At 44.4% G+C, this 14,232-nt stretch overlaps 1 protein-coding gene across 3 annotated transcripts in view; it reads left to right on the top strand.

Annotated features, from left to right (window-relative positions):
- Positions 1 to 14,232, top strand: part of SAMHD1 (SAM and HD domain containing deoxynucleoside triphosphate triphosphohydrolase 1) — an 89,652-nt gene that overhangs the window by 791 nt on the left and 74,629 nt on the right. The window contains exons 2-3 of one of the 3 annotated variants that reach the window (XM_050918612.1): positions 6,409 to 6,475; positions 6,829 to 6,889. The exons of 1 other annotated variant lie outside the window; for it this stretch is intronic. Coding sequence is in view for 1 of the 2 variants with exons in the window: in XM_050918611.1 (XP_050774568.1) it covers positions 6,409 to 6,475 (67 nt within the window). In the remaining variant the exon portion in view is untranslated. The remainder of the gene's footprint in view (positions 1 to 6,408; positions 6,476 to 6,828; positions 6,890 to 14,232) is intronic. One more of the 3 variants, XM_050918611.1, reaches the window with a different exon arrangement.

The following is a 14,232-nucleotide window of genomic DNA, read 5'->3' on the forward strand; positions in this document are numbered from 1 at the left end:
GGGCTTGATGTTAGCCAGGATTGGGCACGCTGATGGAGCTATACTGGGCTCCATTAGTTTCCGTGTGATTTGAACTGACATTTACAAGTTGTCTAGGTCAAGTCTACAGTACAAAATTAGTCCTCCTAAGTTCTGTCGATGTCCACCCACCGCAGTAATGAAATGACTTTTGCATGCCCACACTGTGCTGCTTCTGTTGCCAGTGCGTGCCCTCACCAGGAGTGCTTGCACCAATTTCATGGACAGTGTAGGGCATTGTGGGGAGGGTTCTGAAAGGCAGCAACTGTGGATCTCAGCAATGCAGTGTTACAGTGACACTGAGCGACTCAAAAAAACCCCAAGGAGTCCTTGTGGCACCTTAGAGATTAACATATTTATTTGGGCATAAGCTTTCATCGGTTAGATCCCGCTTCATCAGATCTATGAAGTAAAAGATACAGGAGCAGATATAAATACGTGTAAGGATGTGGGTTGCTTTACCAAGTATTAAATCAGTCTAACAAGATAAATCAATTAACAGCAGGATATCAAAGGAGGAGAAATAACTTTTGAAGTGATAAGAGAGTGGCCCATTACAGACAGTTGACAGGAAGGTGTGAGTAACAATAGGGAGAAATTAGTATTGAGGAAATTAGATTTTGTAATGACCCAACCACTCTCATTCTTTATTCAGGCTTAATCTGATGGTATCTAGTTTGCAAATTAATTCAGTTCTGCAACTTCATGTTAGTCTGTTCTTGAAGTTTTTTTGGTTGAAGAATTGCCACTTTAAGGTCGGTTATTGAGTGACGAGAGAGATTGAAGTGTTCTCCTACTGTTTTTTGAATGTTATGATTCCTGATATCAGATTTGTGTCCATTTATTCTTTTGCGTAAAGACTGTCTGGTTTGGCCAATGTATGTCATCATGTGCCAGCAATGTCCCTCTGCCTCTTGCAGAGATGAAGTTATTAAGGCAGCATAGTGGGTGAGTTACATTGGTGGGAGATACATTTTAGTGTAGATGCTTACAGCGTTAGGTCAGTATAAACTTCCTTATGTTGGCCTAACTCTGTAGTGTGGATCAGGCCTTAGTAAAATCTTCTAAATGCAACTAAAGAATTGTTTTCCTTCTGAGTCTGTAGGCAGCCTGAGGCAATAGCCTTGAGAAATGTGAACTCCTCCAGTTTTTTTGTGGGGATGTTAAACCTAATATAAATTTAAATAATGAACTTTGTTTTTTTACACTTAAAACGCTACACAGGTGCAGCTGTGCCACTTTAGTGCTTCAGTGTGCAGGGGTCTCAAACACGCTGTCTGCAGGGCTCTTCTGTGCAGCCCGCCAAGCTCCCTGTGCCCCTCTGCCTACCTCCAGGCCAGGGGTGGGCAGACTACAGCCCACGGGCCAAATGCGGCCTACAGGATTGCCCCCCCGTGGTGCCGCGAACCCCGCGCTTCTCCCTTAAGTGGCTGGCAGCATGTCCCTTCAGGCCGGAGGGGAGGAGGCAGAAGGCTCCTGCGTTGCCTCGCTTCAAGGTACTGCCCCCTGCAGCTCCCGTTAGCTGGGAACAGGGAACTGTGGCCAAAGGGAACTTTATGAGAGGTACCTGGAGGAGCAGCAGCGGAGCCCTGTGTCCACCCCCACTCCCCCAGGGGCTGTGGTTTGGTGTTCCCTGGAGTGGAGTGGTGCCTGGCCCCGATGCATGCCACTGCCACCCTGGAGCTACTCTGGGTAAGTGGCCCTGGGTCGGAGTTCACACCTTGCACCCCTCCTGCATCCTACTCCCTGCCCTGAGCATCCTGCTGCATCCCGCACCCCTCCTGCACCCCAACTCCCTGTCCTGAGCTCCCTGTCGCACCCCACACTCCTCCATCACTCCCTGCCCTGAGCCACCTGCTGCACTCTGACCCCCTGCTGCACCCCTCACCCCCCTTGCACCCCGCTCACCAACTCCCTGCCCTGAGCCCCCTGCCACACCCTGCACCGCCTGGTGACAGAGAAGGGGCAGCATTGGAGTGGGGACTTTGGGGAAGGGATGGGAAGATGCGGGGCCGGGTGGGGGCCTCATGGAAGGGGTGGAGTGGGGGCGGGGTCGGGGGCAATGAGGGTGGGGGGTCACACTCAGCGGCTTGCTATGTGAAAGGGGTCACCACTACAATAGTTTGAGAACTACTGATTTAAATCACTTTAACTTCATCACTTGGATGTGGATTTTTCTCTCTCCTAAGCGATATAGCTGAGTTGATCTAAATTCCTGGCATGAGGCAATGTCTACACTAGGAAGTTGTACCACTTTAACATCACGATTATAGTTAAAGTTGTACCACCTCCCCCCCCCATCTTGGTACAAATATATGAATGGTAAAGTATTTTATCCCAGTATAGTGGTGACAAAACAGCAAGAGTGTACACACTACAATGGGACTTTTGTTGCAAAAAACACCCAGTTTTGGCAACAGAAAACTTCCACCCCCTCGAGAGACTTTTCCCCTCCCTTCATTGTTGACAAAGAGCCAGTGTAGACACCGCTGATTGTTTCGTGCCAGTATCCCACAGTGCCTGCCCTGATTGCTCTGCTCAGTGTTTTGATCTCTACTGCCTTGCAGGCATGCACCTCTCTCCTTTCAAAGCTCCAGGAAGTATCTCTGTGCTGCTCCCTTTGGGGAACAAAGAAAAAGCAAATCAGTGGAATGCTCCTGTTCTGCCCTGCACTAGGAACACAGCAGCAGGCAGACTGCTACTGCACGGGGAGGGGGGCAGAGTGCTGAGCTGCTTTTCCATTCCTTAGCGCAGAGAGCTCACAGAGCTACTCATGATGCTGCACTTGGCAGCTGAGGGAGAACTCAGAGAGAATCCCAAGATGTGCAGGGATCAGCTCTTCCTTCCCACAACGCTGCACTGTGGGATACATACCCATGGTGCATTGCTTACCTTGTCGATGATGATGTCCCCAGAGAGGGAGCAAATGTGAACATCCTTTGGTGACTTTTGTTTTGTTGACTCTTGGGTGTTGACATAAGTTTAGTCAACAAAACTTGGTAGTGTAGACAAGCCCTAAGGACTATACCAGTATTAATCAGTAAAAAATCACACCGTCTAACTGATGTCATACTGGCACAAACTCAGTGTGCAGACTAGGCCTAACCTATGATGTTTATGCTGATTTCACCTTCACTGCTTGTTGCTCTGATCACATCAACCTCTTTGAATACCTTACCAAAAGCTTGTCTCTTACCATAACAGAATTTGGTCCAATAAAAAACAGATTTAAAATTTTGTATTAAGATTTTTTTTAAAAAAAGTGAACGGTACAGAGTTTAAGCATAGAAGTTTCTGGGTATTAGGAACTAACATATAGATTATCAAGAGGTGCAAAGTTTGGTTTAAGATCGGATGGCGTAAGGAATACATAATCTGCAATATATCCGCTTGGGTGTAAAAGGTTTCATAGACCCTAGAACTGGAAGGGACCTTGAGAAGTCATCGAGTCCAGTCCCCTGCCCTCATGGCAGGACCAAATACTGTTTAGACCATCCCTGATAGACATTTATCTAACCTACTCGTAAATATCTTCAGAGATGGAGATTCCACAACCTCCCTAGGCAATTTATTCCAGTGTTTAACTACCCTGACAGTTAAGAACTTTTTCCTAATGTCCAACCTAAATCTCCCTTGCTGCAGTTTAAGCCCATTGCTTCTTGTTCTATCATTAGAGGTTAAGGTGAACAAGTTTTCTCCCTCCTCCTGATGACACCCTTTTAGGTACCTGAAAACTGCTATCATGTCCCCTCTCAGTCTTCTCTTTTCTAAACTAAATAAACCCAATTCTTTCAGCTTTCCTTCATAGGTCATGTTCTCAAGACCTTTAATCATTCTTGTTGCTCTTCTCTGGACCCTCTCCAATTTCTCCACATCTTTCTTGAAGTGCGGTGCCCAGAACTGGACATAATACTTCAGTTGAGGCCTAACCAGCGCAGAGTAGAGCGGAAGAATGACTTCTTGTGTCTTGTTTACAACACACCTGTTAATGCATCCCGGAATCAAATTTGCATTTTTTGCAACAGTATCACACTGTTGACCCATATTTAGCTTGTGGTCCACTATGACGCCTAGATCTCTTTCTGCCATACTCCTTCCTAGACATCTCTTCCCATTCTGTATGTGTGAAACTGATTGTTCCTTCCTAAGTGGAGCACTTTGCATTTGTCTTTATTGAACTTCATCCGGTTTACCTCAGACTATTTCTCCAATTTGTCCAGATCATTTTGAATTTTGACCCTGTCCTCCAAAGCAGTTGCAATCCCTCCCAGTTTTGTATCGTCTGCAAACTTAATAAGCATACTTTCTATGCCAACATCTAAGTCGTTGATGAAGATATTGAACAGTGCCGGTCCCAAAACAGACCCCTGCGGAACCCCACTTATTATACCTTTCCAGCAGGATTGGGAGCCATTAATAACTACTCTCTGAGTACGGTTATCCAGCCAGTTATGCACCAACCTTATAGTAGCCACATCTAAATTTTGTTTGCCTAGTTTATCGATAAGGATATCATGCGAGACTGTATCAAATGCCTTACTAAAGTCTAGGTATATCACATCCACCGCTTCTCCGTTATCCACAAGGCTCATTATCCTATCAAAGAAAGCTATCAGATTGGTTTGACACGATTTGTTCTTTACAAATCCATGCTGGCTATTCCCTATCACCTTACCACCTTCTAAGTGTTTCCAGATGATTTCTTTAATTACTTGCTCCATTATCTTCCCTGACACAGAAGTAAAACTGACTGGTCTGTAGTTTCCTGGGTTGTTTTTATTTCCCTTTTTATAGATGGGCACTATATTTGCCCTTTTCCAGTCTTCTGGAATCTCTCCTGTCTCCCATTACTTTCCAAAGATAATAGCTAGAGGCTCAGATACCTCCTCTATTAACTCCTTGAGTATTCTAGGATGCATTTCATCAGGCCCTGGTGACTTGCAGGCATCTAACTTTTCTAAGTGATTTTTAACTTGCTCTTTTTTTGACAGGTCAAAGTACAGACCTTGAGATATGAGGGTATGAAATTCATATAATGGCTATGTTCAGGTGTGGAGTATAATGAGTGGATACGATGATGTATTATCTCGCCCACCTTGTCTCTCTAACAGCCTGGAACCAACACAGCTACATCAACATGCAAACACAGTACTCTTCCATTATGTTAAAGTCAAGTTTCTTGTCCTAACTTTCAAGGCCCTTCATAGCTTTATTCTTTCTGTCTTGGTTAGGGTTTTATATGGGTCATCCTTAAACATAGTGTTGAAGAATTTATCTAATCTTGTAATAATTAATCCTCTCATTGTATTGAACTCCACTCTACCAGTTTTCCCAGCCTGGACCATCTACTTGTCTGTTCTTCCATAAGCATTGCTGTGCTTACTTTGACAACACCTCTTTTACTTGGAATGCTAGTCTAGGCTAGGCTAGTCTATAGAGCTACTATTCATTCTCTTCTTTTCTCCTCCCTTCTCAGGATCTGCTTTTGCCACAAGATGTATATTGCAATAAACAGCCAATATATGGTGGCTAGTCTGAGGGTCAATTGAGGAAAGTTGATAGTTAATTACATATTTATGCAAAGCAAAACCAAATGTATGTAAAAAAAAAAAATTCTTTGTCTGCCTTTGTATGTTGCTTGTCCACTTAGACTGTAAGATTTTGAGGACTGGAATCTACCTCTGTGTGTTCAGGGCCAACAAGGCCCTGATCCCAAATAGCCTCTGGACACTACCATAATGTAAATATTATGGAAATGTGTAATACTTAATAATTCAACAATACAGACTCTAGCTCTTTTGATTTTTCTGTTTAACTGAAGCTCCTATGACTTCCATTGTTCGTGTTGGTCAAAATACTCCTCGTTGCTGATTCTTTGTATATGAATTTAGGCTTTGTCTAACATTGAGGGCCAAATGTTTTGCTAAGTGAATTTTTAAAATAAAGTAACAAATGAGTGAAAAGGATATTATGTGCGGCATTATAAATGGGGAAGTTCTAGAAAAATGTAATAACTATATTAGAAAATACTTTACAAATCTTACAGTTTTGACCTTATCTGAAGTTTTGATTTGACCAAGGCTGGACACTATCATTGTCGCTTAACAGCGTATGAATATGATTTTTTTTTCCTCAAGAACTTAGAGCTTTAGTAAAATTGAAGTGGAGGCACTTGAGTTTCAGATGTCAGGATCTGAAATCTCATCCTACATGAGGTTCATAAATGAGATCTGGATATTTTAGGAGGATCCTGTTATAAAGTGGTTTATTTAGCTAACTTAAAGTAAATGTTGGACAGCAATGTGTAAATACTTCCATTGTAAAATATTCCAGAAACTTAAATACTTATGTGAAAGCCTAGAAGTAACAGTTGTTCCTTTAACTCTTCAGAAAATCAAATCACCGGGTCAGTGCTGCCTTACCTCACTAAATCTGAACTTAAAGACCTAGGAGTTGGGTAAGAACAAGTTTTACTGATATAGTAACATGAACTAAGTTAATTTTTGAGAATGTTTCCTGTCTGAGAAATTTTGGTCATTTAATAACTCTGGGATCTTTATTTCTCCATCATTGCTTTGTTTAACTGTCCTAAGTTTTGTCTATGTCTTAAACAAAAATTATGGTGGTGGTGGTATAAAGGATCTGTTGGTGCTGATCTTCACTGAAACGAATGAAGGTTTAATACTATATCTTGGGGAACAAAAGTCATCAGGTGATTCATTGAAAATGTTTCCTTCGATTCCTGTGGTGTGATATTTCAGTATCTTGTCTTGGTTAGCTCACCTCTTATTTGCTGTTGTGTAATTTCAGGTATTCATGTCAAGGCTGACAGAAACGAAACACCTTGATGTGCTTGGAGTGAGGTGTAAAAGTGTGTACACTTTATAAAATACTTCTTGATCAAAAATAGGGGTTGCAATTATTTGAAAAGAGATACATAAGCCAATTGTTAAACAGAGCTAAAAACTGATTGAGGGTGTCATTTTATGTGCAGCTGGCTTTGTTCTGCTCCTATTGGGTTATTTGGGGGTAATATTGTGCCCTGTGGCAGAACGTATAACTATCACAACTATTATAAAAGAGATATGAAAAACATTTGCAAGAAGAACAGGTTAAAGATGCACAAGGAGATAACTGGAACATAATGTGGATTATTAGTTTGTAGTTTTATGTATATTATCAAGAGTTGTGGATGCTGGTGTATTCCATGTGCATGGCTCAGTGGAGAAGGTGCAAACTTTAGGAGGCATGTTTAAATGGGGTGGCTAATGGACAGCATTAATTAAACAAATTAGAATTTAACACTAGATTAAATACAGAACTGACTTTAAAGTTATTTGTGCACCCACACACCTTGATATACACTGATGGTACTTTGCATTAATATAACACCTTTGTAATTTCAGGATCTCAAAGCACTTTACAGACTGAGAATCTTTAGTTACATGATCACATATTATTTTTTTTCCGTAAGATCCCTGCTTATTCAGTGAACAAGCAGGATATGTTCTGGGGATGAATCAGGTTTGTACAGTAAAGGAGGCTGTTGTCTGTAAGACTCCTGCCTCATTTCTTACTGAAGTTGGAAAGTGTGTAATGAATGAGGCTGAGGATTACAGGAATGAGATGGTCTCATAGTTAGTTAGTTTAATGCTTCCCTAGAGAATGGGATTCTCTCTCTGCCTCTGCCACAGAGTTCCTGTGTGGTGCTGGGCAAGTGACTTATACCAGACTGTTCACAGGTGCTCACTGTGTGATCCTCATCTGGTGCCTGTTTTGAGACCCTTGTGTCTGATTTGCAGAAGTGCTGAGCACTCAGACCTGAAACTGCAGTCACTGGGACTTAGGTGTTGAACACACTAATTCCTACTTCTCTGAAAAATTAGGTCTTAGGTATCTCAGATTGGGCACCCAAAATTAGTGGACAGTTTTGACCTTAATCTCTCTGCCTCATCTATAAAATGAGGGATAATACTAACTCTTCACCTCAGAAGTGTTGTGAAAATCAATTACAGGCAAGTCTCATCTTATGCTGGGGTTACGTTCTGCTGTCAGTGTGTAAAGCAAAAATTACATATAGTCAAAATTACATTGAGTACAATGGCGGGCGGAATCGCCCGCACTACTGGTACAGTATTTAAATTATTTCTCTCTTTTTTGTTTTTGCTGATCGCGCAAAGCTGAATTTGCGCATAACATGAGACTCGCCTGTAATATTTGTGCAGGACTCAGATACTGTAGTGATAAGCACCAGAGAAAAGTCCATGAGGAAATTAATAATTCTGTCTTCAGAGTAAGATTTGAAGAGCGTGCAGTAAATAAAGCCTGAAGCCATGGAAACCCAGGAAATGAGGAATGCCTTCAGAAAATGAATGCACAGAGTGACCACCCATAAAAGTGGTCTTGATTAGCATCACATTGGAACTCTGTGGCAGAGGCAGGGATAGAATCCAGTTCTCCAGGGAGCATGTAACTGCCTTAGGGTATGGCTACATTTGGAATTTCAAAGCGCCGCCACGGCAGTGCTGCGGGAGCGCCGCCGAGGCAGCGCTTTGAAGTGTGAGTGTAGTCAGAGCGGCAGCGCTGGGAGAGAGCTCTCCCAGCGCTGCATGTAAACCACATCCCTTACAGGTGTAGCGTGCAGCGCTGGGAGCTGCGCTTTCAGCGCTGCTGCCCTGATTACACTGACGCTTTACAGCTCTGTATCTTGCAGCGCTCAGGGGGGTGTTTTTTCACACCCCAGTTGCAGCGCTGTAAAGTGTGAGTGTAGCCAAGCCCTTACCAGTGAACACTCTGCATTCTTTGCATGGAATGAGGTAGGAGTCCTGTGGAAAAAGTAGTATGTGATCATGTAATTATAATGGTACTGGAGTTCAAGAAAGGTGAATTTGGTTGCATTAGCACCCTAATTCTGTCATTTCCTAACTTGAGTGCCTGACTTGCAAATTTAGCACTGTTTTTCTCACAGGTTTTGTGTGTAAAAATATATGACAAAAACCTGGTTAAACTTTACTGTGTAGACAAGACCTTTATCCCATCTAGGAAGGGGAATAGGCTGTACCAATATAAGCCAACTTATACCAGTATAACTTCCTCCACAGTATGGCTTGTATTGGTATAAGTAGTTCTGTAAAAAAATCATTCTTACACCAAATAGTTACACCTGTACAAAAGCTATGTGTAGCCCAGGCCTCAGTCTCCAGTTCAATGTCTACGAGAAATGAATGCTATATTATGTAGTTTCATAGGAAGTCCTTTCTTGCTAGGGCACACTGTCCTTATGCTTCTTCTTTGTGACTCATGTTTTCTTTTGTTATCAGAAACAAGTCTTAGTGAAAAAGACTTGAAAGCAGATCTAAATTCCGTCTCCACCCTGGCGATTAGCCACATCATCACCTTATTTATAACAATTGTTAAAAAAAACCCCTACATTACTGTAGTTAAGGTTGGCTGGTGATAGCTTGTGCCCTTCCAAAATGTCAAATTCAGCAAGATTCAATCTTGTGAAAACCAAGGGTTTGGCTACACTTGCAGGTGTGCAGCGCTGGGAGTTACAACTGTCTTTGTACAGCTGTGTAGGGAAAGCGCTGCAGTGTGGCCACACTGACAGCTACCAGCGCTGCAGTGTGGCCACATTTGCAACATTTGCAGCGGTGTTGGGGATGGTGCATTATGGGCAGCTATCCCACAGGGTACCTCTTCCCATTCTGGCGTTGTGGGAAGGGGGCGGAGGGTACAGGTCATTCTGCTTCCTGCCACAACGCCCCGTGATGCATCACTTCACATCCAAGCAATCCCTGTTTTTCCGTCCACGTTTGGCGCCATCTTGACTCTCTCAACGGTTTCTGTGCAGTGCGATTTCTGTGGGAAATGGAGTCCGAACTGCTGAGGAGTATGCTGACGAGTCTCGCCAGCACATCACGTTTGACAGTTGAGCTATTCCTTAAGATCCAAAGCGATGAGGAGTCTGACGATGATATCAAGATGCCTGACGTGTACAACATGAAATTGCTTCTGGCATTCACGGAAATGCTCAGCACTGTGGAACGCCACTTTTTTTGGGCTCGGGAAACAAGCACTGAGTGGTGGGATCACATCATCATGGAAGTCTGGGATGACGAGCAGAGCTGCAGAACTTTCGGATGAGAAAAGCCACTTTCATGGGACTGTATGAGGAGCTCTCCCCCCACCCTGCGGCGCAAGGACACGAGATTGAGAGCTGCCCTGACGGTGGAGAAGCGGGTGGCTATTGCAGTGTGGAAGCTGGCAACTCCAGACAGCTACTGATCGGTTGGGAACCAGTTTGGAGTGGGAAAGTCGACTGTTGGAATCATGTTGATGCAAGTTTGCAGGGCCATTAATTGCATTCTGCTAAGAAGAACTGTGACTCTGGGGAACGTGCCGGACATTGTGGATGGCTTTGCACAAATGGGTTTCCCTAACTGTGGAGGAGCGATAGATGGGATGCTTATTCTTCTTCTAGCACCACCCCACCTAGCATCCGAGTACATTAATCGGAAGGGGTATTTCTCTATGGTTCTCCAGGCGCTTATGGATCACGGTGGGCATTTCATTGACATTTACACAGGCTGGCCTGGAAAGGTGCATGATGCACACATCTTTCGGAACAGTGGCCTGTTTAGGAAGGTGTAGGCCGGGACTTTTTTCCCAGACCAGAAGATCACAGTAGGGGATGTTGAAATGCCCATTGTGATCATTGGAGACCCTGCTTACCCGTTAATGCCTTGGCTCATGAAACTGTATACAGAGAAGCTTGACAGGAGCAAGGACAGGTTCAACTACAGGCTGAGCCGATGCCAAATGACTGTGGAGTGTGCTTTTGGCCGTTTAAAGGGGCGCTGACGATCTCTTTATGGGAAGCTAGAGTTGGGGGAAAGCAGCATCCCTGCGGTTATATCCGCATGCTGTACCCTCCATAATATTTGCGAAGGGAAGGGTGAAAGTTTCAGTCAGCAAAGCACCTCCGAGGTTCAACGCCTGGAGGCTGAATTTGTGCAGCCAGAGAGCAGGGCTACTGGAGAGGCCCAGCACAGGGCTTCAAGGATTAGGGTTGCCTTGAGGGAGAAATTTGAGGCTGAAAACCAACAGTAATGTTTGGTGCCTTGCACGGGAGTGAAGTGCAGTGGTTACAATGTTAGTAGGAATCTGTTTTTCCTAAGCTGATTTGCAGTGCCTGTTTCTTTCCTGGGCCAAGGTATCTTTGACTTTCTGCAATAATAGACTGTTTTCAAAGCCAAGAATTCATTTATTGAAAAGAAAATAACTTTATTGACAGACACACAACATTTTGGGAACCTAAAAGGGCAGGAGGGTGGGGTGGGGAACTGTACAGTTACAGGTTTGGATATGTCCTGTCTAGAGTGCTGTGCAATGACTGCTGCACTTCAGGATGCCTATACTGCATGGTGATGGGGGTTGAGTGCAGAGAATAAGGGTTTCTGTTTGTCTTCCACCAAGTATTGGCTGCTGCGACTGGCTACTTTCCTCCTGGCTTGAGAAGAGCTCCTGGCTGCATGCCTTCAGGGACTCCGGGGTATCTCCCCCCACCCCAGTTCCCTCACTCTTGCTCTCCTCCTCCTCCCCCCCTCCCCCGCTCTGAAGTGTCAATCGTGGTCCTTGGATTGGCGGTGGGGTCACTCCCAAGTATCGCTTCCAGCTCTTTGTAAAAACGGCAGGTCATGGGGGCAGCGGCGGAGCGGCAGTTTCCCTTGCGGGCTTTGCAGTAGGCACTCTGCAGCTCCTTTACTTTAACCCTGCACTGCACCGCGTCCCGGTCATGGCCCCTTTCCAGCATGGCCTTTGATACCTGCCCAAAGGTGTCGCAATTCCTCTGGTTGAAGCGCAGCTGGGACTACACAGCTTCCTCCCCCTAAACACTGATGAGGTCCATCAACTTGCCATTGCTCCATGCTGGGGCTCGTTTGGCGTGTGGGGGCATGGTCACCTGGAAAGATTCACTGATTGCGCTCCACATCTGGCTGAGCAAACAGGAAGGGGATTTTTAAAATTCCCGGGGCATTTAAAGGGCGAGTCACTTGAGGCCAGGGCAGTAGAGTTCAAACTGGTGAGCAGAGTGGCTGAACAGGCATTCTCGGATACCTCCGAATACCTCTGGAGGCCAATAACAGTGCTTTTGGTGGCCACACTGGTGGAGCAGCGCTGCATTACCAGCGCTGCAGTCGTTATTCCTCAGGCTGAGGTGGAGTATATGCAGCGCTGTAGCCAGGGAGATACAGCACTGTATGTGCCTTGCAAGTGTGGACGGTGGGTGAGTTGCAGTGCTGTAAAGCCACCACCAGCGCTGCAACTCTCCAGTGTAGCCAAGCCCCAAGAAATACATGCAACTGTAACTCTGCACCCCCCTGGTTGGCAACACACACTGGTAGTTAGGTGTATGCTCTCCAGCTGCATTTACTGTTTTGGGGGTAGCTGTATTGAATGGTGGAGGAAAGCTTTTTTTCTGTTAGCTCCAAACACTCTATATGACTGATCCATGCTCTCAGATTTAGTGTGTTTCTGCAAAGAGGCAGTAGTACTGTTGCTATGACTAGTACAGACAAGGTTCAGATGTTTCAAGATCCTTTTAAAAAGGACAAAATAAGCAAATGGGGGTGGGGGGGAGAGAAACAAACCACACTCTCCTTCCTCAATTCACTTTCACATCCCTGATGCGATCAGGTTTCTTCCCTCCTGTTCCTTCTCTCTCCTCTTCAGGGGTTTTCTGCTGCTGGATTAACACATTCTTCAGACTCTCTCATTGTCACAGAACCTTTTGATGCCAATATTCTGTTCCCTTTCGAGAGAATCTCCTTCACTGCTGTTTTTGAAAAGAGGCAGGATAACCATCTGTTTTGGATGGTTTAGACACAACAAATCCTGCATCTTGGCTCTTGCAAGTCCTTTTTAATCCTGTGATTCTAAAGGGGAATGCAGCTTGTTAAATGGTGGTGGGGGTGGGAAAGCATCTTTCCATGTATATTTCATTGCACAAAGACCAATTAATATATTCAATGTGAGGCTTAAATTGAAAACTGCCCCCGTCTTCAGTTTCCACAGGCATGCAGAAGAAATGGGTAACTAAAGACACCCAGCCAGTCACTTCACTGAACTCTTGTTCCAGTTCTGCTCACCCAGTTGTGCCCATGCTGCACTTTGGGAAGGGTGCAAGTTACTAGTTCTGGATGCTCTTTCTGTAGTGCAGTAGAGGCACAGCTGCCTTTCATTGGCATTTACAAGAAAATCAAGTTCAGAAACTAGCTTTCATTTTCAGTTTTGGGCTGCCCTTGCTGACCAGTCTGTATTCCTAGGATATTTGAATGTGGGTCAGGTCAGATCAGCAGCTTCTCCTGGAAGGAGGGAGCCTATATAACTTTTTTTTAAAATGTAATTGTCTTTAAATTCACTTGAGATCCAATTTGTCCTTGCTTAGACTCCGCTTGTGGGAGAGGCTAGCCTGTACTGCATGTATGCTGTGAGAAGGGGAAATTCCTGTTCACACTGTCACGTAAAATCCAGTTACCACCGTGCAAGCACAACCATGTCTGAACATAGTCCTCATGCTCAGCTCTTCCAGAACTTCGTTAGTGAGTTGTTTTGAACATGTTTTTATCTAGCACATTTATTTTGTGCTACTATGGACAGGGCTTGTGAATAATTGTATTCTATGGTATAGAAAGAACCCACAGAATTACCATGTGGTTCTCCGCCATCTGGTTGATGTGTTCAGTATTTTTAAATAAATGGAGGAAAAATGTTTCAGGCATTTTTTGCTTCATTGCGATGTAAAGGAACACCAAAGAGTATCCTGCCCCACCCTTTTTTTCCTCTTCAGCACGGGATCCTGTGAGGCAGAATATTGGGCCTGAAGGTTCTATAACAATTGGCAAATCTCAGTTGATAAAATAATAAGTTTGAAACCTTCAGCATCTTTGATCACCCCTATCAAGGAGCCATTAATTCGCTGACATCCTAACTTTGTATCTATGCCTTCTATTTTCTGAAGCAGCCAGTGCAGTCTGGCACTTCTGACTTTGCTCACTGAACTGAAATATTACTTTCTGTATCAGTTGACTGAGTCTGATGGAAATCATTGGAGCTGGACTGGGATTGGTAGATAGATATTCTAGTCCTCTCTGTGCATTGTGATGGGATCCTGAACTATCCCTGGGAAGTATAAAGTCTCAGCTTTGGGTA

The sequence above is a fragment of the Gopherus flavomarginatus genome, chromosome 11 (assembly GCF_025201925.1).
Source record: "Gopherus flavomarginatus isolate rGopFla2 chromosome 11, rGopFla2.mat.asm, whole genome shotgun sequence".
NCBI classification, from domain to species: domain Eukaryota; kingdom Metazoa; phylum Chordata; order Testudines; family Testudinidae; genus Gopherus; species Gopherus flavomarginatus.